This window comes from Crocuta crocuta, unplaced genomic scaffold, assembly GCF_008692635.1.
Source record: "Crocuta crocuta isolate KB4526 unplaced genomic scaffold, BGI_CrCroc_1.0 scaffold72, whole genome shotgun sequence".
Lineage (NCBI taxonomy): Eukaryota > Metazoa > Chordata > Mammalia > Carnivora > Hyaenidae > Crocuta > Crocuta crocuta.
The window spans coordinates 1,827,637-1,852,169 of record NW_027529427.1 but is presented as its reverse complement, the minus strand read 5'-3'; the positions used below and the strand labels follow the sequence as shown (position 1 = coordinate 1,852,169).

The following is a 24,533-nucleotide window of genomic DNA, read 5'->3' as shown; positions in this document are numbered from 1 at the left end:
TGTTATTGTTGTTATTCCTATTATTATTATTATTATTATTATTTAGATTTTAATTTTTTAATGTAATCTCCACCCCTAGCGTGGGGCTCAAACTCATGACCTCAAGATCAAGAGTCTCATGCTCTACTGGCTGAACCAGCCAGCGGCACAACCCTCTGCGTGGGCATTTTTCTTTTTAATTTTTACAAATATTTATTTTTTTTTAAGAGAGATACAGCATGAGCAGGGGAGGGTCAGAGAGAGAGGGAGACACAGAATCTGAAACAAGCTCCTGGTTCTGAGCTGGCTGTCAGCACAGTGTCGTCGCCCACGAACTGTGAGATCGTCACCTGAGCCACCCAGGTGCCCCGCGTGGGTATTTTTGATTGGCAGACATCGTAGATAAAAAAAATTATAGAAATCCTTCAGATAAGATTTTACTTTGCTTCCTCCTGGCACCTGTTGATGGACAGATCACCTTATTTAAAGGAATTGCATAATTAGATGTTGTGCATCTATCCTTGGGAGGAATAGTCTGCTTTTAGTTCAGTTTTCCTTCTCTGCTACAAGGCCTCTGGTTAATAGGGTGCCTCCTCCTTGGCCAACCCTGAATTATTCTTTTCCTCCCAGAGCCCTGTGAGTCTGGCAAAACCTCTCCTGAACCTTTCAGCCTCTTTGCTATAGTCATAGAATTGGCAATGGCCTCAAGGGGAAAGTGGCTCACCTCTGCCGGTCCTTTCTCTTAGAGCCTGGCCCCCAACATTCTCACTGCCTTGGTAGATCTTCAACACTTTCAAGCAGTACTGATATATTCCCACTTATTTTTTTTAAGTTTATTTATTTATTTTGAGAGAGACAGAGACAGTGTGAGTGGGGGAGGGGCAGAGAGAGGAGAGAGAACCCCAAGGAGACTCAGCGTCGCCAGCGCAGAGCCAGTGAGGGGCTCGAACCCATCCACTGTGAGATAATGACCTGAGCCGAAATCAAGAGTCGGACATTTAAGACTGAGCCACTCAGGTGTCCCGATATATTCCCACATTTAAAAATTCATTCTTAGTGCAGCACTTGGCTTGGAAGATAAGTTGTGACCTTGTCAGAAGCAGCACTTTCCATAAAGAAGTGAATTCTAAAATTATGGTAACACTACTCTGATGTAACAGCTTTCATCTCAGACCCCAGCACAGGGTTACTATTTAGTTTAAGTCATCTTCCTGTTCTTCAACCCTACTCAGCCTCTGACCTTGCTGTTTCTGCAGGAAACCAGACCCAGGTACTGCCGCATTGCAACGACCCTGTGACTGAATGGGCAGGCTCTGCAGCCGGATGGGAGGGGGCTTCCAACTGCTCAGGTGAGGGGTCCCACGGGACCAGAAAGCCCTTCCCATTTCCTGTTAACTGGCCCAGTGACCAGATTCTCTCCTCAGATGGCAGACAGCTCCGCCTGGTGGCCGGAGGCGCTCCCTGCGCTGGCAGAGTGGAGATCCTCCACCAGGGCTCCTGGGGCACCGTCTGTGATGACAGCTGGGACCTGAACGATGCCCACGTGGTTTGCAGACAGCTTGGCTGCGGAGAAGCCCTCAATGCCACGGGCTCTGCTCACTTCGGGGCGGGATCAGACCGCATCTGGCTGGACGACCTGAACTGCACGGGGGACGAGTCCCACATTTGGAAGTGCCCTTCCCGGGGCTGGGGACAGCACGACTGTAGGCACAAGGAAGACGCGGGGGTCATCTGCTCAGGTCTGCCCGCATGCTGTCTGCAGGTTGGGCAAGGAGGCGGGGGTCTGCAGGACCCGGGGCTGAGCCCTGTTGCAGAAGGGCCAGAGGAGAAGGAAACTTCCTGCCATAGTGCCGGTCTTCCTAGCAGCTGTGAAGATTAGATGCTTTCTTTTCCTCCTGTGGCAGCTGGGGTTGGGGTCCTGCCTTCGCAGCAAGAGCTCCCGATAGAGCCATTTCCTACAGTTTTCCATTTGAAAGCGGGGCTCCCTCTTCAGTTATCAATGGTGGCAAAGTCTTGACATCCTATTGCTGTTGAAATGCATTACCACAGTGGTAGAAGCCACACAAATTCATTAATGAACAGTCTTGCTTGTTAGAAGTCTAACAAGGGTCTCACTGGGCTCGAGTCAGGGTGTCAGCAGGGCAGCATTCTTTCAGGAAGCCCTAGGGGAGATTCCTTTTCCCTGTCTTTCCTAGTTTCTTAAGGCCATGTGTGTTTACTGGCTTGCAGGTGGCTCCCTCTCTTTTTCTTCGGGCTGATGGCATTGCCTCCCTCTGACCATTTCCCCCGTTCTTCCACAGTCGCGTTTCCCTCTGACTGAAGCTGGAAAAGTCCTCCCATTTTTAAGGATGTGATTGGATTTGGGCTCACCTAGTTAAACCACACTATTCCAGGTTAATCTTACCACCCCAAGGCCTTTAACTTAATCACATCTGTGCTGTCTCGTCTCTTTTGCCATGTGAGGTAACATATTTACACAATACGTTGTGTAAATATGTTTGAGGGTGCCTTTTATTATCACTTATTATTATTTGATTATTCTGCCTACCATCCCACTTTCCACACTCTCTTTCACAAACTCTGTTAGAAGTTTGGTCAGGAAGCAGGAATAAGCTTTCCCTCCGTGTAGAGTGCCCAGGCGAGCATTTCTCTGCTCAGATGCCGTGACATCATTGTGGTGGAAATAGAAACACAGACACAAACAGACAAAATCAGGTAAAAGGGGGACGAATTTCAGTCTGTCATCTCGTGGGTGCTGCTTCAGCAGAGTCAGTGATGAAGGCTCACAATCTCTGGCACGGAGAAAAACAAATCAAGAGCATTGGCGTGGAACACTTACCGTGGACTGTTTCCCCCTCCGTCCCCTTTCGATTTAGATTTCCTGAGCCTCAGGATGGTGAGTGAGGACCAGGAGTGTGCCGGGTGGCTGGAAGTTTTCTACAATGGCACCTGGGGCAGCATCTGCCACAGCCCCATGACACCCATGACCCTGTCCATCATCTGTAGACAGCTTGACTGTGGAGACAATGGGACCATTAACTACTCCATGGTTCCCAGGGAAGGTTCTAGACTTCGGTGGGTGGATCAAATCCAGTGTCGGAAAACTGATTCCTCTCTGTGGCAATGTCCTTCTGGTCCGTGGAAACACAAGTCATGCTCTGCAGAAGAGGAAGCTTACATCTCATGTGCAGGTAACTTACTGTCTGTTTCTATGTGTCTGTCCCAGTCCTGCAGAATGTTGTTAGTGAGACTTTGTATCCTCACATCTAAGGGATCAGTTTAGTAGAAGACTGTAAAATGGAGTGTGGATGATTATTTAATTCACAGGTTCCAATATTGTTTTGAAGGAAAAAATCAGGAAACCTGTGCCATGTGCCAGTAGGAGTCTACATGAAAAGTACCAGAAAGAATAAGTAACACCCTGACAAACTTGCTGAGCAATTGCTAATTAATTAGTAATAGTTAATTAGGAAAAGCCCAACATGTTAGAGTAAAATAAATTCTGATTTTTTTTTTTTTTAGCGGAGAGAGAGGGTGAGAGAGAATGAATGAATGTGTGCATGTGCCCGTGTGAGTAGGGGAGGGACAGAGGAAGAGGGAAAGAGAGAATCTTAAGCAGACTCCATGCTCAGTTTGGAGCCCAATTTGGGGCTCTATTCCACAACTGTGAGATCATGACCTGAGCCAAAATCAAGAGTTAGAAGCTTAACCGACTGAGCCACCCAGGCACTTCCTGATTGTTTTNTGGGCGCGAGTGCAAGTACGGAGCTCCTTACTTCTCCGCCATCTTGCCCCCTCCTCCTGATTGTTTTGTTTCTTGAGCTGATGGTATTTTACTCTGCATTGTGTTGATACCGGTCAGCCTACTTTTTCAGTCCATCTCTCAGTAGATAGTAATTGAGTTCCGTGTAGGCACAAATTTATACTGCAGGCAGGAGGATGGAGAAGAGAAGAAAATGTAGTCTCCACCATCATGGAACTTATAGTCCAGTGTTGAAAACTCTTATTCAACAGAAATTTCATGAAGAGGTAGAAAGTGGCATAGAAGTGTGGAATTGGGGTAAAAGAAGAACTCATACTTAGATGGAAACTGAAGGCTGAGTAAGAGCATCTCGAAGGAAGAAGGTGGAGAGATCACTTGGGTCAGTGTACATACTGAGGTGGGAGCAAATAATGGTGTCTTTGAGACACTAAGAAAACGCCATCGTGGTCAGAGCAGAAAGGAGTGAGGGAGAGCAGTACAGGGTGACCCTGGCATGGTGGGAAGAACCAGAGACCTCTCTGAGGCAGGGCCCAGGAAAACATTCCTGTTTAAGGGGAATTTGTTTGTCTTGGCTGCCGCATCCTGGGGAACTGAGAAGTCAGTGGCCTCATGTCCCCATGTCTTCCTGCTTGAATTTATCCCTTCTCAGGAGTCTCAGGATCCCAGTCTTCATGGCTGATCCTGTATCCTCTGGGCCTTTCATTAACCACCATGTATTTAATCTGTCCCCCTCACCCCGCTCTGCAGAGCCTGCTGCAATTTGGAGCCCATCATCTTCAAACTCCCTTATGCCCTCAGTGATCCCTTCCCACATTCACGTTCTCATCAAAATACCTGACTGTTCCCCAGAAACACTAATTTGGCCATCAACTGGAGGCTCTTTGTTTTCCTCTCAAAACACTCTTTTCTCTGGGCTGGGACTTGGAGGAGGTATACTCCTTGCCCTCAGTTGTCACTTTCAATGACTCCTCTTCTCTCTGACTTCTCAACACCCAGCTGCTTGAAACTCACGCCATGAGACAGTACTGCCCCCTGCTTGTGAATGTTGCTGTCATCATCCTAACCTCCTGGTCACTTCCCCTTGTCCACTGAAGACTGCTGCACCACGCTCACCAAGTTGTTCATCTCCGTCTCACTCCTGGAGCCAGTGGAGGTTCCTTCAGTGCCCTTAAACACAGCCAAGGCGGCATCCTCATTTCCAAGTACCTTTCCTTCCAGTCTGTCTGCCTGTGCATATGCTATGGACCACCAATAACTGTACACCTTGAAATCTTGATTTCTTTATTTCGTTCTCTGGCCACTGCCTCTTACCCTTATGGGTCCTAACCTAGGATGCTCCGTTTCAAATAATTGCTCATCCTCCCATCTGGGAAAGATGCCCAGTCTTTCCCCCTATCCATTTTTCTTACTTTTCTACCCTACTCCATATCTGCACATTTTTTTCTCAGTCAAATGAGATAATATCATCCAGCATTGTAATCGTTTTCCTTTAATCTATTCAACTCCCTTGCTTCCTCTTTGTCAACCTCACCTGGCAAGCTCCCGACCTGGTTAACGTCAACTACCTAAGTACTCCTTGTCTGCACTGGACTAACGGAAAGGTGGGAAAATGGTGAACAGTCATGGTGCCAGTCTACTTCAGAATTCACAGACACAGTCTCTAATGGGCATTCCATAGTGTCCCGAGTACTCCTGTACTTCTCCAATATGTGGGCTTGTCCTATCTTTAAAATGATACTTTACATATTTTCTGCTCTCCTCACATTGTCAACACCTGATCTATTCTCAAATCATGATCTTGCCTCTTACCTCACTGAGAAATTAGAACAGTCAGCTGTGAACCTCTCGTCTCCCTTTTACCAAATCTATTCACTTGTGATCTCTGTGCACACGCTCTACTTACTTGGCTTCCTGGCTCAGTGGCCTTAGTCCTTATCTCCAGCCAGCTCTTCCACTCAGGCTGTGGAGCCTAACTGCACTTGTCTTGTCAAGGTCTACACTTCTGTTGTGCCCTTTTCCTCATACCATCAACTTCCTCCCTGTCTCCTGGTTTATTCCCATCAATGTATCTGTGGGCTTGAGTGTCTCACATCTTGAAAAATACTTGAAGAGTTTTCCTTAACTCCAGTCCTTCCTAGCTACTGCCCATCCCTCTTCTCTCCCCTCCTCAGCCAAGTTTCTAAAAGGACGGTCAGTAATCACTCACTGTCTCCACCGTTTTCTGTCTTTAACCATTCTGAACTCATCCCAATTAAGTGGTAGCATCCGGCATTCCTCTGAATTGGTAAGGTAATGAAATGTAGCAAGCTCTTCTCTCTTCATTACTCATGATTTTTTGGCAGCATTCAACAGGCTGACTTCTCTTTCCTTCTCATCTTTTCCCCCTCCTGATAGTCACTCTACCTCATTGATTGTTCTTCCTATTCTGCCTCATAGTTCTTATGCTTACAGAGTTATAACTCCTGTGTGCAGCCTCTAGATCTCGGAGGCTCTCAGGGCTCAGTATCAGACTCTCTATTCTTCTAGCTCTACTCCCTCCCTAAGGCCCGTGGCCCAAACAACATCTGTGCACTAACAATTTTCAAATATATACCATCACAGCTGACCTCTATCCTTAACACAAACTCATATAGTCCTTTGCTACCTGACATCTCCACTTGAATATCAGTGGGCCACTCAAATTTAGCCCAAAGCAGAATGCTTGATTCCACCTTCTCAATTTCTGCTCCTGATTTTTCCTCCTCACTGTATTCCCCATTTCAGTTAAAGTCACTACCATTACTCAGTTACTTAAGCTCAATATATCGGAGTCAGCCTTTATTTCCCTACTTTCCTCACCCTCTACTTCCCATATAATAGCAAGTTCTGCCGGCTCTGTCGGCAAATATATCCTCAATGCTTCCATGCCTTCCATTGTCACTATCATCTTAGTGCCTTATCATCTGTAAGAGACAAGTTTGAAATTACTTTGTATCTTGTTTCTTGCTTATAAACCTCCAGGTGCTTCCTGTTGAACTTGAGAGATAAAACTCAGAGTTCCTATACTTATTGATGAAGCCATATATGATCTGTTCCCTACCCACCACTCAGTCTTTTTCTGGGAACATTCTGCCACTCAGTTGGTACATATATTGGCTCTCTTTGTGTCCATGAGGTGGCCAGGCCTGGGGGAAGTAAGGGAAGGCATGCTGGCCATCCTTTAATGCCTCAGTAATCTTGTACCAGGCAGATGGTGTTGTTCATCCTAAGACCTCGCATTAGCTGTTCTATCGGCTTTGCTTGCTTGGCGACTTTTCATCATGCAGTGTTTGTTTTGTTTTTTAATTTTTTATGTTTTTATTTCATTTTTGAGAGAGACAGACAGACAGACAGACACATGTGAGCAGGGGAGGGGCAGAGAGAGATGGAGACACAGAATCTGAAGCAGGCTCCAGGCTCTGAACTGTCAGCAAAGAGCCCGATGCGGGGCTCGAACTCACAAGCTGTGAGATCATGACCTGAGCTGGTCGGCCACCTAGCCTACTGAGCCACCCAGCCTCCCCCAAGTTTTTATATTAAACGTCATTTCCTTGGTGAGACCCCCCCTTATCAATTTAAATGCTGTTACCTCTCCCAAAATTCTTATGACATACTTTTGATAGTGTGTGTGTATGTGTGTGTGTGTGTGTGTGTGTGTGTGTACACTGTACACACACATGTCTGTGTCTTATTCGTTGTGAAATGTGGAGAGTGATAAACAAGTAAACAGATAAAACAATTTCAGGTGGTGTTAAAGGCTATGATTTAGTCAATGTCTCAGTAACTCAGCCCATTAGATTAATTACAAAGATTCTATTTTCATCCAACGCTTGGACTGAACACAGGGCTTCTTCGGATGATCTTGTTTGGGGGCAAGACCATNAGCTGGGCTGTGGCTCTGCCCTGGAAGCCCTGCAGGAGGCGGCATTTGGGCCGGGGAATGGGAGCATCTGGCTGGATGGGGTGAAGTGCAGGGGCAGGGAGTCCTCCCTGTGGGACTGTGTTCGAGGCTCCTGGGGACAGAGCGACTGCAAACACGAGGAGGATGCTGGAGTGAAGTGCTCTGGTGAGCGGTCTGGTTGAGCTGGAGCAGGGGTGAGGACAACGGGGTGGGCCAGGGTAAGATGGGGAGTTCACATTCCAAAAGCATAGAGGTGCTGCAAGCCCTGGATTGAGGGGAGGGGGAGGACTCAACACTGATGTTGTGGTAGTTGAGGGGTGATTTCAGGGCTCGGTGGGGATAATGGGCTGCCCTGCGCTCTGGCCAATTCCTGTACTGCGAACTCCTCTTTTTCCCTCTAGGTAAAAGACCAGTGTTGCTGTCTACTGCACCAGGTAGGGTGCCACCATCTGCGGGCAAGGGCAATATTCAGAATCTTGGGACTTGTTCTGTGGAATCTGACAGAATTAGCCACAACCGAGGCAAGGAAAGATCCTGAGGAGCCTTTGGCTGGTGGGGAAGCCTTAAGGCGTTTTCCTTGGGGAAGCTTTCCCTTCTTTGGCCCATTGTGCCAGAAGTTTCCCTTGCCCTGGGGCCAAGGCAGGCTGGTTGCTGTGCTGCAGAATCTAAGGGTTTCCCATTTGTCCATGAGTGTCACTCTTCAGCAGCAAGGTGCCTTTTCCAGGGGCTGTTTGATGCTCTGGTCTGGTGAAGCCCAAAGAAAGGGGGCTGCATTTGTGTGGCTCAGCCCTCAGAGGCTGTCGCAGCAGGGAAGCTCTCTGATAATCCTAGCACTCCCTGGGACCTCACTGCAATGGACTTGAATTTATCTCAGGACAAGACTTGGAGCACCCACCAGGGTCGTGGTCAGTTCCGTTATGTCTGAGGCTGGGGCTTCCTCGTCCTAACCTCTGGAAATGCTCAAGGAGTTTCCTGGGGCCCCTGCCCTTCTATTGGTTTTATTCTCTCCAGGGACCAGTCCAGGCCCACATTCTGTCCGTGGTATCTTCTCTCTGTCTGAGATGCTCTGCTTTATCCTGGGGGCCCTTCTCTTCCTGGCCCTCATCATCCTGGTAACTCAGCTGCGCAGATGGAGAGCAGGGAGCAGAGGTAGGCTACAGGGGGTACTGGGTGACACGGAAAGTGTGTGGAAGCAGGAGATGGGGCCAGGCGTGAGGAGGGGGGAGATGTGTTTGAAAAACTCCATCTGCTCCACATTAACCTCTAAGAGCTGAATCTCCAGAGGCTTTTAGGGTTGGAGTGTGAACACTCATAAGTCATGGCTTCTGTGTGAGACAGGAAAGAATAGAAGCTGAGCTGTGGCCGTAGGGCGGGCAAGGGAGAAGGCGCAGCTGTGGTGCATGGGCTTTGGGACTATGCAGATATGGCGGCGGCCCACACGGCTTCTCCGTGTGTGAGCCCTGGGAAGAATGATTAGCTTGTTGGCTCAGGGATGAACTCCAGTGGCAATCTCTCACTTGCGGGTGGTTTGCTCAGCCTTATCCAGTTTCGAAGATGCTCTCAATGAGGCTGTGTACGAGGAGATCGATCATCTTGTGACAATGAAGGAAGATCTGCTGAGCAGCATGGGTGTGTATCCCCTACCTTGCCCTCCTAGGACTTCTGGTTGTCAGCCCCTCGCTGTCTGCAAGCCACGTCCTCTCGGAATGTGCAGACGCCGTATGTACCCCAGACTCACAGAAGCAGCCCTCCAAAGGCAGCAGGATGGCTCCCTCCTGAGCCCCTGTGAGCTCTGAGCCTTTAGACTACGGGAGCCTCGCCTGCTCCAGCATTTCTTTTCAGCCTTACTGCAGGTTCCACGGGTGTGAGAAGGCATGTTCTGTTTGTCTGATGATGTTTTTCTCCATATTAGCATCCCTGTCAGATGATTCAGTGACTATTACACTGGGGATGGTGAGAACAGTGACTCTAAATCTGCTCCAGGTAGTAGGGGTGGATCTGCCTTGGCTGGATATTAGGGTCAAGGGACTTTCCCTCCTAGAGATGAGATCCAAGACAGACCGTCTTCCTTTGACCAGGATTAGAGGGGAGTCTTCTCTCTTCCTTGTCTGGTTGCTCTGAACGTGCCTCCTGTTGAGGCCGGCCTCTCTGTATTCAGAGCCATCCTCATCCAGTCACAATTAATACACATTGTTTGGAAAAATAACATCCGGAAAATGTAACAGATAAAATATTTTAGTAATGCATATTGCTGTAAGAGTTTCTCTGAAACATGTAGTTTTTTTTGTTTTGTTTTTAAAAAATTTTTAAATGTTTTATTTATTTTTGAGAGAAAGAGACAGAGACAGAGCATGAGCAGAGGAGGGGCAGAGAGAGGGAGACACAGAATCCAAAGCAGGCTCCAGGCTCTGAGCTGTCAGCACAGAGCCCGACGCAGGGCTCGAACCCACGAGTCGTGAGATCGTGACCTGAGCCGAAGTCGGACGCCTAACTGACTGAACCACCCAGGTGCCCCTGAAGCATGTAGTTTTAATAAGGCCATATTGAGATGTTTGTATCATTTGTCTGGTTTACGGACACATCAAAATGAAGTATATAACCTTGGAGAAGACCTGTTAAAACAAGGAGTGGATAGTTAGTGCCTCTACTTATCAGCTTCAGAATCTCTACAGCAGGATTTCATATGTTTCCTAGACCAGCCCATTTATTGTGGTTTCATCTGACCCCCTTGTCTGCTCTTAAAACCTTAGCTCAGGGGACTGACATCCCTGCTGAGGATTATGATAATGCTGAAGAGGTACCAGTGCCGGAGGCTCCTCCTGCCTCTTGGATGAGCAAGGGGGAAGCGCCCCCCAAGGAGAATGGGATGACGGCCTCTCAGGCAGGTGAGTAGGGTTAGCTGATCTCCTGTAATCTTTTGGTTCTGTCCTGGAAAGGGTGAATTCGAGCTCCTCATTGGAGCTCGAGCATATTTAATCTATAGCTCTCCCTATAGATTAAAAATTTGGATGACGTCATATCCTTCAACCATCTTCCTTTCTTTAGTGCTAGCACATTCCTTGGGAAGGGAAGACACTCTGTATTCTGGGTATCGGAGTCCCCATAACTTCATCTTTGATATGCTTGCATCAACACTTAATAGATTAATTTACTAAATCCAAAAATAAAACAACTGTTCTAATAACATTTTTGCACTGTCTCATATGTGATAGGCATTTAGAGATTTAAGAGATATTGCAATTTTGGAATTTGTGAAACATTTTGATCATTTGAGATGCTCTGTAATCATATGTTAGCCCTAATACGTACAAAGTCTATGATATATGGTGGCCTCGAATATTAAAGCCATGGTGGTGGATTATAGAGACTGAATCTGTGGGCAGTTATCTGTGGAGAGCTGGAACCAATCTGCTCCAGACATGTCAGTGGTCAAATTGAAGACATTCATTCTCCAGAGAAGAGTATTTCTCCATCTGAGGGCCCATGTGATTCCTGGGGAGGTGACAATTATGGAAGGAGCCTGTGATTGTTTTTGTGGGCATTTGGGGACTCAAGAGGAGAGTTGGATATCCAGTGAGGACCTGAGATTTCTCCCAGGTCTCCTGTGCTTTTACTTCTGAATTCAGACCTATAAATTATGAGAAATTTTCATGTCCCTTATGATTTTCACCATTCTTGGGCCATCGCTTTGCTGAGAAAGCTGTCTTCACAGATCCCCTGTGTGGGCCGTAGATCTGTGATAACAGCATTTCCCAGATAAGCTGAGGCCCAGAAACCCATATGGTCTAGATTCTAATAGGATAACCTTGATATATCTTTGCTGTAACTAATATTACATTGTCTGAGCCTCATTGAGCATTACTGGGTCTCCAGGGATGCCTTGTCACCACCATTTACTTGACTTGCTTCCACCGTAGGGCACCGTCCTGTCCCTTTGTTGCAGTCCCAATCAAACTTCTCTTTCCTGTTTCAGGCTCTTCTCTGCAGTTCTCTGGAGATGTAGCTGATCCTGGGAAAGGAGAAGACAGTTCCTGGATGCTCCAGGGAGAAGAAGGAGACCCTGGCTATGATGACGTTGAGCTAAATGACCCTTGAACATCCACTATGGTTTTCTCCTGATGTTGCATTAAAAATGAGATAAGGCCTCAGATATTCTAATTGCCTGTATTTCAGTAGAGTAGTGCTGACCTATAATTATATTATATGGAAATTACTTAAAATGAGATATTCTGAATAAAGTACTTTTTGCTTTGTTGATTGTTTAGCAAGTTTCATATGGATTCAGTTTCCCTCAAAGGAAATACAAGGTGAATAAACTGACCTGTTTTCTCACCTCCACTATAGGCTACTCAAGGCATTACTTTGCCCAGGCTCTTGAATGTTCCAGGTCTCTCTTTCTTAGACAGGGGACTCTAAACTTGGTCCATACTCATACCCTCATTCTTACCAAGATGAATCATGGGGAAAAAAAACAGTCCTGAGCATTCATGTATGCTCTTCCTCGAGATGCTGTATCATCTGTTTTTAAACAATTCCTAGGCACCAGACTTAGGTATGAATTTCAAAGTTGAGGGTGGGAGTTTGGCTGGTGGGAGAGAATGGATACAGCTTTCCTTATCCTGCCCACATTGTCATGGATCAAATAAAAATCACTGGGATCACTGTATTGACTCGGCCGGGAAAAGCCCTATGGTTACACCTCCATCAAAGTCACATTGTTCTCTCCCAGATCCCAGGGCAGGCAAGAGCCTCCCGGTATTTGTATTGAGCCAGAGCACAATACAAGGTCAGTCCAGAAAGTACTTCTGGATACAAGATCCCATGTCCTTGGATCCTCGCCCAGTATCCTGGTCCTTCTACTCAGCCAGAGCACCTCATTCTGGCATTGTTTCCTGCTTGCAGCCGCTCTGTCCCCAGAAACCTCCAGCACAATCCCACAGGGAGGACTCCCTGCCCCCGCACTTCACCCCATCCAGCCAGATGCTCCCATTCCCCGGCCCAAATGNGGGGCGGCTGATGTACCTGTGCAGGGGGCGGCCACTGGACAGCTCTTGGGCCTCATTCCTGCAGAAGCAGACAGTGGGGAGGTGCTAGATCAGGAGCAGCCGGGGGTGGTCTTGCCCCCAAACAAGATCATCTGAAGCCCTGGGTTCCGTCCAAGTGTCAGATGAAAATAGCATCTTTGTAGTTAATCTAATGGGCTGAGTTACTGAGACATTGACTAAATCATAGCCTTTAACACCACCTGAAATTGTTTTATCTGTTTACTTGTTTATCTCTCTCCACATTTCACAACGAATAAGACACAGACATGTGTGTACACACACAGACACACACACACAAAAGCTCCACGAGAGGAAAGACCCTGCCTATTTTATTTACCTCTTTGTCTCTGCTATTAGGAACTCTGACACATTCATTAACAAGCATGCATTGAGAACCTTTTCTAAATACTATATATAGGGGCTTGATAAATATTTATTGAATGAATGGATGAATAAAGCCCAGTAAAATGTGATTCCTTTAAATTCTTGTTAATCAGTAAAATAATAAAGGAATTACAAATTAATGGTAATGGTTTGTGGTAATCAGTATCACATATTCAGAAGTAATTAGTTCATAAATGCATATACCACATATCTAAAGTATTCTTATTTGGTGCAATTGATATAACACCATTACATACAGTAAAATAAATTGAGACATAATAGGGTTTTGAATGTTCTCTAGTGAAACTGTACAATTATTAATGGAAAATAAAGCTGATTAAAGGTAATTGTGGGATGAAGAATGGCATTTGAAGCATTGCATTAAAGACAGAAATCCTAAAAGCAAAGCATTATAAATTTGATCACGTAACCTGCCCCTCAGCACATGGGTAATTCTGAAAACATTAATATGCAAAAAGTGGGGAAAATATTTAGAAAATATGTAAGACAAATAGTAAATGATGTTAGTTTATAAAGAATTCCAGGAAGTCGGGATGCCTGGGTGGCTCAGTTGGTTAAGCATTTGACTTTGGCTCAGGTCATGATCTTGTGGTTTATGAGTTAGAGCCCTGCATCGAGCTCTGTGCTGACAGCTCAGAGCCTGGAGCCTGCTTCAGATTCTGTATCTCCCTCTCTGTCTGCCCCTCCCTTGTTCACACTCTCTCTCTCCCTCTCTTAAAAATAAAAACCTTAAACAAAAAAAATACATTGTGAATTATAAAGCATATATAAAATTGCATACTTTATGAGTGTGAGTGTGTGTGTCTGTGTGTGTCAAGACTGAGATATGCCTTCTATTAAAGCAGAGATTTATAGTGCTCACAAAGACTCTAAAGGGAGCTGACTTATACTGTTTAGACTGTAACACGTGCCAGGCTTGGGGAATATTTGGTGACCTTTGACACCATGATGCCGAAGTTAAAATGTCACAAGTAGATGGGCAAACTCACGTGAACGGAATGCTTTAGTAGGTGAACATACTCTGTAACAGCAGGATTCTAAAAAAGTTCTCTCTGAGAAAAAAATACGCTTGATTGACGAAATGTGATTTCTTCTTAGCCTGATGAGAAATGCGTTCGTTGTTCTCGGAGCTGGAGAGGCCGACCTGGAATCAGAGCACCAATTTTACATTTCATTCTGAGAGTCTACCTCTACCCTGAAAAGCCTTCAAAGCCTCAAAAAGGACAACCATCATTAGTATATGGTCAGAACCCAAGGAACTAGAAGTTCCAAGAAATATAACGTGGAAATGAGGAGCAGAACCTCTCAGTCCTGTTTTTTCTGCATTTATTAAGATGATCATATGATTCTTTTCTTTCAACCTATTAATGTGACGCTTCATATTGACTGGTTTGGGGGTGTTGACCATCCTTGCATCCCAGCGATAAATCCCACTTGTTCATGGTGAGTGATCCTTTTAATGTGCTGCTGAATTTGGTTTGCTAATGTTTTATTGAGAATGTTGCATCTATAATAATCAGAGATATTGGCCTGTAGTCTTCTTTGCTAGTAATATCCTTTTCTATTTCTGGTGTCAGGAAATCCTGCAAGATTTCAGCCAACATCACTATTTAGGGTCCTATAAAATGTTTAATTCACTAATGTGGGATCTTTCACTACACTGCTTCAGACCAAGGGTTCCGCTTTATGGCAAAGGAGACTTGGCAGGAGTTATGTGACCATGGGACCCAAGGGCCCTAGCACCCATCCACTGACAGAGTGATGGAAATTATCTGTCGAAGGTGTAGCTGAAAACCAGCTTGGAGATGATACCCCGCCAGAATGGGGTCCACACCCACAGTACAATGTATGTTTTCAAAATCAGTTACCATTATGTGGTTACCCATGATAGGGCCAACGGGTAAGACTACATGGATCCAAGTCCATCCAATAGGAATGGAATGGCTATGCTTACCTTTATTCCCAAGAGTCCACTTGACGCATTTGGGATTTCTATCTTCTAAGGCTAGGCTTTGTGGGTTTGTGGATTTAGAAGCTCTGGTTCCCAGAAGGAAGAATGATTCTACCAGGGGTCACAGTGAGTTCCATATTAAACTTTAAGCCATGACTGCTTTCCAATCACATCAGGGTATTCATGACAAATCGTCAACAAGCAAGAAAACGATAACCTCATTGTTGGAGTAAATGACCCTAATCATCAGGAAGAGGAAAACTTCCTCACACATAGGTGCAGACAAGAATATACTTTGGCACCTATATTTGAATATCTCTTGGCACTCCCAAAATGGGGATTTTGATAATAAATATACACACCAGTGCATGAGTCACAGCCTGAGAAGTTTAGGGTGGCCAGAGTTTTAGATCCCTCAGGCTGAGGGTCTGGATCACCCCACCAGCTAAGCTACCTACACCAGCAGAGGTGCTAACAAAGGATGAAGGAAATCTAGAATGTGGTAAAGGAGGGAGATGATGATTGGTAGTTGTGGACACAACACACAAGTGTAGTGGGGGGGATCTGTAGCTTGTCTTAACTAGCCTTCCTCTTGCAAATTGCCCCAGAAAAAGAAGCATACATGAATTCATCAAAAATAAGTTCTCATAACAATGTAAAATGCATACTTAATGCATAAAGCAAATGAACTGGAGGGATACAAAAGGGGGCTGTGGTGGATGCTATAGTGTGACCCCCTTTCTGACTAAGTCATTCGTTTTCGAGATGCTGTGAGTGTTGGCGTCTGTCCCCTCCTTGGGGACAGCCCTCATCCAGTGACACTTCAGTGCATGGGTCTCTTGTTTCTATTTGGAAAAAATATGAAGGGCCGTTCCAGATCCCTGTGGTATCAACCAAGCCTCTGTGACTACATTACAGTTCAACTTATTGCTCTGCCTAACCTGCTTCCTTTGGTCTCCTAAGAGAGTCTTCCTCAATAAACTTCTGTCCTCAGATCTTCATCTCAGAGCGTGTTCTCTGGGAGAACTCAACTTGTAAGAGCTATTTCTGTTATAGTGAAACTTTCATTGTGACTAAAGTGTTAGTTCTTGGTCCTTATTTTGGTACCAGGTATGAAGCATTGGAAGACTTGGCTCAGGGTTTACTACTGTGTGCATTTCTATAAGCTCTAGACTAATACTGATACCCTGCGATATGGGTCACTGCAGGTGACAGGCTCCTGGTATCAATTCTATTGGGAATCCAAAAAAGGATTGAACAGTTTGTTTTTATTCTTTTTTTAAAATTTTAATGTTTTATTTATTTCTGAGAGAGAGAGAGAGAGAGAGCGTGAGCAGGGGAGGGTCAGAGAGGGAGGGAAACACAGAATCCGAAGCAGGCTCCAGGCTCTGAGCTAGCTGTCAGCACAGAGCCCGACATGGGGCTCAAACCCACAAACTGTGAAATCATGACCTGAGCTGAAGTCGGATGCCTAACCGACTGAGCCACCCAGGCGCCCCTTGTTTTTATTTTATATCTCATGATGCTGTCCAGGATGTGTTGATACAAATTAGTGGATTGCTGAAGATGTGGTTTCTCTTTTCTGTACTTTCTATCATGGTGTGCAAATATCTCCTCTAGCTATTTGGGGAGGCTGTGTTTGTTCTGGGGAATGGAAATGTCTGGCTGATTGAGGTACAGTGCAGGGGTATCTAGTCCTCTCCACAAGCCAGTGCTTGCAGTCCCTGTAAGACAAACTATAAGGGCAAAGAGAATCTCGGGGTGAGGTTGTCCGATGAGTGAAGAGGACTGGGCTGTGGATTGAAACTCTGCAAAAGAAAATTTGTTTTTTGACAGTTTGGGGGATTAGTTATATGCTGGGTTGAATAAATCCCTCCAAAATCCATGTCCATTCAGAACTTCAGAATGTGACTTTATTTAGAAACAGCATCTTTGTAGATGTAATCAAGTTAAGATGACATCATGTTAGATTAGAGTGGACCCTAATCCAATGACTAGTATTTTTATGAGAAAAGGGACATTTAGACACAGACACATTTCACACAAGAACACTGTGTGAAAACCAGAGACACAGAGACTGCCATGTGATGGAGGAGGCCAAGGTTGGAGTGATGTGTTTACAAGCAAAAGAATGCCAAAAATTGCGAACAAGCACCAGAAACTAGGCAAGGAAGAATCCTCCAGAGAGAGCATGGTCCTGCTGACACCTTGATTTTGAACTTCTTGTCTCTAGAACCTTGAGAGAATAAATTTCTATTGTTACCCAGTTTGTGGCAATTTCGTATGACAGACTTAGGAAACATGGTAGGAATGCAAAAATGTTCTTTCCAAAAGTCTTCAGTGGAACTGTAAGAATTCTTATACGAGGTGAGGCCATGTGCCTAAATCGATGGATTTCTCCAGGTATTTTTGGAAGAGCGGAACATAGGACGTCCCAGGAACAGGGTGAAAGAGTGAGGGTGAATGTCCTGGTGATAATTGGACAACCTTAAGCCTCTCTTTACTGTCAAGGCAATAGGGAAAATCTGCCTCATATTCACATGAAGACAGTGTTCCCTTCTTTTTGTCACATAGGGCAGGACAGCTATTTTAAGATTCTCTTTGGTGCACACATTTTAGACAAGATTGGATGTGCCCCGAGGAAGACCTGGCCTTTCAGAAAAGGATCAGGAGTCCCTTCTTGGGAAACTTTTCCCTTCCTTGGTTTGACTTGGAACAGAAAATTTGGAAAACAAACCAGTTGCCATGCATGTGGGTCTGGTTTGCTTTGGGAATATTCTCATCCTAAACAAGAGTGCTCTGAGCCTTCTTTCTCCCTGCTCTGATGTGGGTGGGCTCCCTTCCTGGAAAGTGGGGCTGGATATAGTGCTTCTGAACCTATGAGTTTGTGGCAATTTGTGAACCTTCCTCATATTCCTTAGCATTCTCTCCTGTAACTTCTCAAGGTAGTGTTGGATAGGGTTGAGCTCTCTGAAGGCCAAAGGCTGGGCCAGTACCCGCCAGGATCTCACAATCTCCCATTGTGCCTGTGCTGTGACTTCACCATCCTGAAAACCCACCAGGTGACAGTAGGGGCAGGATTTTCCCCATGTCCTTTCCCATCCTGAGGATATGTTTTCTTCAGAGTCCAATTTAGGCTCAAATCCTGGTCCTGGGATCTTCTTTGTGACAGGTATCCTCAGTTTCATCTTTGGACCCTGCATCTTCTTTTTTCTCACTTTCCTGGTGATTCAGCAGTGCAGAAAGAAAATAAAATGCAAAGGTAGGCTCTAAAAAGGAAGTGAGGATGAGGAGAGCTTGTGGGCTGTGGATGAGAAGGGGCCCATTGTGATGTGGGATCCTGAAGCTGCCTTTTGTCCTTATTACATTTTCCAGAAAATATGCTACTTGTAGTGCTCTGGACTCTAAGCCTCAATGACCTTGGACTAGGAGGTCCAAAGAAATATGGTATCACATATGACAGCAGTGAGTTCAGCACCAGGGATAGGGACACAGGTTAGGACTTGGCCAGGATTATGTCTGTAAAGCATGAACAATGAAGGGGCTCTGATGAGCTGAGAGTGGCCCCAGAGACTTCAAAGGTGGCTCTATATGAAGGTGTTTTAGGATGTGAGTTTCTGACTCGGAAACTTTGTGTCAGTCTTGCCCACTTGTAAATAATATCCACATGGGGCTGCATGTGAAAACATCAATAATGACCATGAAACTAAAGAGGAGAAACAGCTGGAATCAGGTGGATGTCCCTGCCCTCTGTAGCATCTTCTGGCCATAAACCACCATCTGGGGTGATTCACAACATCTATGGTGCAACACCTACGCATGGAATTCCTGCATCCTTCCTTAGAACCATGCTCTGTGCTCTGAAGCTCTTGGCAGATCTCTCTGATCCCCAGTGAACATGGAGTCTTCTCTCTGGAAAGAAACTATTTCAAGCCCGAGGTTCTGTTATGAATCTTTCTTTACCTTTCATATGTGCAGGTTTGTCCTTTCATGTCTATTCTGGGACAGTTTCTTGCCTGGCAAATAATTCTGTGGCCAAGCCACTACCATGTGCCAAAGAGAGTGAAGACAAAGTTAGATTTAGGAATGTTGTAGGCAAGGCAGGCCAGTCTGCTTTTGGGATTGAGGAGAGGGTAGGAAGGCCTGTGTGGAAGAGAGACTGAAGGGGGAACAGAGTTTTGGGAGATTGCAACTTCAGTCCGCTGAGAGAGGAAGTCTGGTTTCCTGGGGACCATTCTTTGAGGAACTGAATGACTATTTCTCAGGCTGCTTTAAAACTGCTTTTTTTCTGACACCTCAGTAACTGCCTCAATGACCTTAGCGGGTAAGAAAGAGGCAGTTCTGCATGAGCATAACTGCTCTGATGGCTTCAGATGTATGTTAGTATATAAGTATTTCCCAAATCAAGGTATCACTTGAGGGTGAGAGGCAACTGAGAAATATCCGTTTACTGAAATATATTGGGACATGGTGAACATTTTGGTATTTTATGGGGCGCATGCTGCCAAATTTTTAAGCTGACATAGCCACCAATTATCCAGAATGCCTTTAATTATAGCCTCAGGGATTATTGGTACTTGAAGGGATCATAGGAATTGTATAGTCAAATACTGCTACGTAGATAAAATAACTGAAAGTAGATAGGATGTGACTTTCTCAAGGTCACTCAAGAGATCACTGTTAGATCTAGAATGACCCTATCCTGATTCCTGGGAATAGGTCTCTACTTACATGCTCTACCAGAGGCCCTAGCCCGCTCTTGGGGGGACAAGAAGCAGGTGATCTAGAATACAACTATATAAATGAAGGGTTTCTTGTCCCTGAAATTCTTACCAAGACTTCTTTATGCGGAACAGATGAGATGGACCTGCTCAGGGCCACCTTAATGGGAATGTGACCTGTGCAATTGCCCGTGTCCCCACACTAAGAAGGACCTCACATTTGGTTTGTTGCCCTCCTTGTTGCCATCTTGAGCTTCTTGATAGTTTTTGAACAAGAGGCTTTGCATTTTGTTTTGCAACAGGCAAATTATGTAATCCAGAGAATGGTACCTCAGAGACACATAGAAAAATAGTCCCTTACAGACAAGTAAAAGAATATCTATTAGAAAAAAGTCATTTCATCAATTTCTTGGCATCTTTAGGGAGGATGGGAATAGGCTGGATTTGGTGATAGGGACTCTCCTGCAGTTACGGCTGTGCATGTACTTTTTGATGCTGCTATCGTATTTTCCCAACTACAGCAATCACATAGATTATTAAAAGATTTTTTGGGTAAATTCAAAATGTGACAAAGTGAGAAATCGAGTTAAAATGGCAGAACATTAATGTTAGACTACTTTTTGACATTCTATGGCTGCTAATAATATATTAAGGTTACTCTGATAAGTATGAGTTTCTATGGAGTCAGGTTTTGGGTGAAGGGCAAGAATTACGCCATATTTCTTTAAGACCCATGGCAGGACTGGTTGCATAATTTTCAGGGCCCAATGCAAAGTGAAGTGGGATTCCTTGTTCAAAAATTATTAATGTTTTTATTTATTTTTGAGAGAGAGGGAGTGAATGGGGGAAATGCAGAGAGAGTAGGACAGAGGATCTGAAGTAGGCTCTGTGCTGACAGCAGTGAGCTTGATGTGGGACTCGAACTCACGAATGGTGAGATCATGACTTGAGAAGTTGGATATTTAACCGACTGAGCCACTTAGGTGCCCCACAAAAATATGAAGACTTTGAAGATGGTGAGAACAAGATCTTAGACGAAACATAGAGCCTTCTTGAGCATGGAGTTCTACACAACCGCATGAGTTACATGTCCAGGAAGCTGGATCCACACAATGTCAGAGTCGGAAGGCTACCACAGCCTTTGTGAAGGTGGTGGGGTTCCTTGGGAGGAGAAAAACAGTGGAAGTTGAAGCAGCTATATCCGTTTAAGGACTTTCAGAAAAGACTGGGATTGGGGCACCTGGGTGGCTCAGTCATATTGGCATCCGACTTCGGCTCAGGTCATGATCTTGTGGTTTGTGAGTTAGAGCCCCGCATGGAGCTCTGTGCTTACAGTTCAGAACCTGGAGCCTGCTTCGGATTCTGTCTCCCTCTCTCTCTGCCCTTCCCCCATTCACGCGCTCTCTCTCTCTCTCTCTCTCTCAAGAACATGGAAAAAAAAAAAAAAGACTGGGCTTATCCCTGTGGACATTGGGAAAGTCGGGATCTGGTCTCTAAGTGACTTCATGGGGTATATGGTATTGGAGTTATATCTTCCTGTCAACAAATTCCTTTGATTCAGCCCAATCTAATTAAGAAAAGTAGGATGCTTACCATTCCTTCTCCGATTTTGTGTCTCTGCTATTTGTATTGACTTAGAAAGAGGTTTTTAATCTCTGTTACAGATATTCCCTAGACAATGATTTGAAATCAATAAGTTTGTATTGATGATTTCCCTGATGTGTTTTATATTATGCAGAAATTATCTCAAGCTGAGTCCCCAGGACGCTGTTTCTCTCGTGCCCGTGATTCTGATGCCTCTAGAGGGCTCTGTTTAGTCTCTGAGTTATAACAGAGCCCTAAATTTGCTATTGCAGGTTGGTTTTCACTGTCTTCAGGGAAAGGAAGTCTAGAAGAGGAGAAAATCCTGAATGAAGAAGAGCTTGTATGTGACAATGCTGAGTTTGGAGTCAGTAGGATGCCATCTGAAGAACAAGTATGCCTATATTGAAAATCCTATTATGTTTTGGTCCAGGCTAGAGGTTCAGAAAATATCACTGCCTTCATCCAGATAGGATAATGCTGACTTGTGTTCCATCTTTATATAGAGTGTCCAATAATAAATACTTTGGTCCTTCCAGACCAGTTCTGTGTTATGAAGAAATTTTTTGTTAACCTTCAGAGGCTTTAACACAAACTGATTTTTATAGAATTCATACCCTAGGTGCTTTAATCCAAGTATACATTTTCTTTTCCTGAGTGAAATCCTAAGTGACTGATCTACGGTCAGACTGAAAGAGATGTTAAATCCAGCTCCAGGGCTGAGGTTTCTTTCCTCAAGATGACATCACAGTAAAAACATTTGAATATTCCAGAAAGGTTCTATCTTAATGACATCATCTTTTCTTACATAATTTTAGCCCCTCCCCTCTCTTATGGACTCTGGAACTTGACTTCATTTAGGGTAGATGTGGGTATGTCAGAGATTTCTTAGTAAACCTAAATAAATCTAAAAATTTAACTGAGGTGTAATTGGAACAGGAAAGCAGAAGTCACTTGGAAGGAGAATGTGACTTTGACTGTGAAGATACTTATGCCTCAGCTTGCTTCCAAACCCAGCATGTGTCGTCATGGTTGAGTTTTCAGGTGTAGCACATGTGTGCCACACATTTAATTAAAATAAATACTATTTCTTGGGTCCTCAAGCACAGTGATCTTTGCAAATGTAAATTGGTTCAAATTACCTCACAGGCGGAGTAACTTCTAGGATATGAACTGAGAAGACACTCCACATTCACCATGGCTGTAACATGCTGAGGGAACAGAAATGGCCCAGCTCCTATACTTGACCCTAATCTGGTTTCTGGCATTCCCAATATTCACCCAGAGATATATAGTTTCTGATCTTTTCCGATAGCGCAGAGAAGTGAGCACAGGTGCAGGACATCTTGGAAAATAGCTGCTAAAAAGAGTTATACTGTCTCTGTAACGTTACTCTCTGCACCACTATCTCTGAATTACTTGTTTCGAAGATATAAAGTAACCTTGGAGCGCCTGGGTGGCTCAGTCGGTTAAGTGTCTGACTTCAGCTCAGGTCATGATCTCACGACTGTTGGGTTCGAGCCCCGCATCGGGCTCCGTGCTGACAGCTCAGAGCCTGGAGCCTGCTTTGGATTCTGTGTCTCCCTCTCTCTCTGACCCTCCCCGCTCATGCTGCCTCTCACTCTTTCAGAAATAAATAAAACATTTTAAAAAATTTAAAAAAAAGTTATAAAGTAACTCCTTAGATTCAAGCTATGAGTACCGGGAAGTCAAATGATAAATGCTTACAAGGAAAAAGTGCCTACTTTCATCTGCAAATTCCATCCAAATGTGGGCCCATCCATCAATGGGGAAAAAAAGAATGAGGTCCTTTATTTCTGACCTGTTGTGTTTTTTAAAAAATTTTTCTAATCTTTATTTTTGAGGGAGCGAGAGACACAGAGCATGAGCAGGGGAGGGGCAGAGACACAGAATCTGAAGCAGGCTCCAGGCTCTGAGCTGTCAGCACAGAGCCCAATGGGCTCGAACCCACAGACCATGAGATCATAACCTGAGCTGGAGTTGGACACTTAACTGACTGAGCCACTCAGGCACCCCTGACCTATTGTGTTAAAATCAATAGGATCGCATGTGGTAGAGAGTAAGCTCAGACTTGCTCATCTCCTGAGGTTCCTGAGAAAATCATTAGAGCTCACACATCTGCTGGGAAGAGATACACAGTCTAGGGGCGCCTGGGTGGCTTAGTCGGTTAAGCGTCCGGCTTTCGCGTGGGTCATGATCTCGCGGTTCGTGGGTTCAAGCCCCGCGTCGGGCTCTGTGCTGGCTGCCAGCTCAGAGCCTGGAGCCTGTTTCAGTGTCTGTGACTCCTTCTCTCTCTGACCCTCCCCTGCTCACACTGTCTCTCTCTCTCTCTCCTAGAAATAAATAAAAATAAAAAAAAAAACAAAAACAAAAAAAGAGATACACAGTCTACATGTCCAAGTTCTCAGGTCCTTTGGAAAATAAGAAATAAAATTATTTGAATCACTAGTTCTGCATACTGTCCCTAGACATTCTAATGGTTCTCAAGTGTGTTAGGCTCTCATACTTCTAACTACTACTTCCTCAAAGTGTCTTTTGGCTGAATTCTTCATCTCTTACTTTCTTTCTTTTCTCCAGATGCCTCTTGTCTTCCCTCTGCTCCATTTCACCTAATGTGTGGACAGTTTGCTCCTTCTTCCTCCTCTAAAACATTATCAAAAGCTTTCGTAATCAGTATTCACTGAAAGTTAGTGTTAAGGGGCATGGTAAGGAGATAAGATAGCCTGGCAAAAGATACAAATAATCACCAAATTTGACCTAATCTTACAAAGTTTTTTTAAAAGTTATTTAAGTAATCTCCACACCCACTGTGGGGTTTGAGCTCACGGACCCAAAATTGAGAATTGGATGCTCTTCCGGCTGAGCCAGCCAGGCACCCCAAATTTGACCCAAACTTAACATCCCACTGCTGTTCTCTCCTATCCCCCTTGCCTGAGGGAGTTTCTCTTTGTTCCTCTCTCCCTGTTCACCCTGTCACCGTTACTTAGCACACACCTGCCCTGTCTCTCTGTTGACGTTTCCTCATTTCATTCTCTGGTGGGGTTTGAAATGCTCTCAAACGCCCTCTCAAACTTGGCCTTCCTGCCTCATGTATAGAGAGGTGAAAGGAGAGTAGGCCAAGAAAACATCCTGAAGAGGAATATCATCC

The 24,533-nt window shown here is 44.9% G+C and overlaps 1 protein-coding gene and 1 long non-coding RNA gene across 2 annotated transcripts in view; both read left to right on the top strand.

The window, feature by feature from the left end:
- Nucleotides 1-11,925, top strand: part of LOC144227416 (antigen WC1.1-like) — a 30,758-nt gene extending 18,833 nt beyond the window's left edge. Inside the window, exons 6-15 of the mRNA XM_077759016.1 lie at nt 1,236-1,328; nt 1,404-1,718; nt 2,856-3,170; nt 4,837-4,944; nt 7,638-7,826; nt 8,063-8,095; nt 8,673-8,810; nt 9,198-9,290; nt 10,412-10,546; nt 11,635-11,925. Coding sequence (XP_077615142.1) covers nt 1,236-1,328; nt 1,404-1,718; nt 2,856-3,170; nt 4,837-4,944; nt 7,638-7,826; nt 8,063-8,095; nt 8,673-8,810; nt 9,198-9,290; nt 10,412-10,546; nt 11,635-11,756 — 1,541 coding nt within the window. The 3' untranslated portion in view covers nt 11,757-11,925. The remainder of the gene's footprint in view (nt 1-1,235; nt 1,329-1,403; nt 1,719-2,855; nt 3,171-4,836; nt 4,945-7,637; nt 7,827-8,062; nt 8,096-8,672; nt 8,811-9,197; nt 9,291-10,411; nt 10,547-11,634) is intronic.
- A 6,199-nt stretch (nt 11,926-18,124) lies between these two features.
- On the top strand, nt 18,125-21,902 carry LOC144227361 (uncharacterized). Its single transcript, XR_013333919.1, has 2 exons — nt 18,125-18,324; nt 21,640-21,902. It is a non-coding gene; the product is annotated as an uncharacterized LOC144227361 (long non-coding RNA).
- The last annotated feature ends 2,631 nt before the right edge of the window (nt 21,903-24,533 follow it).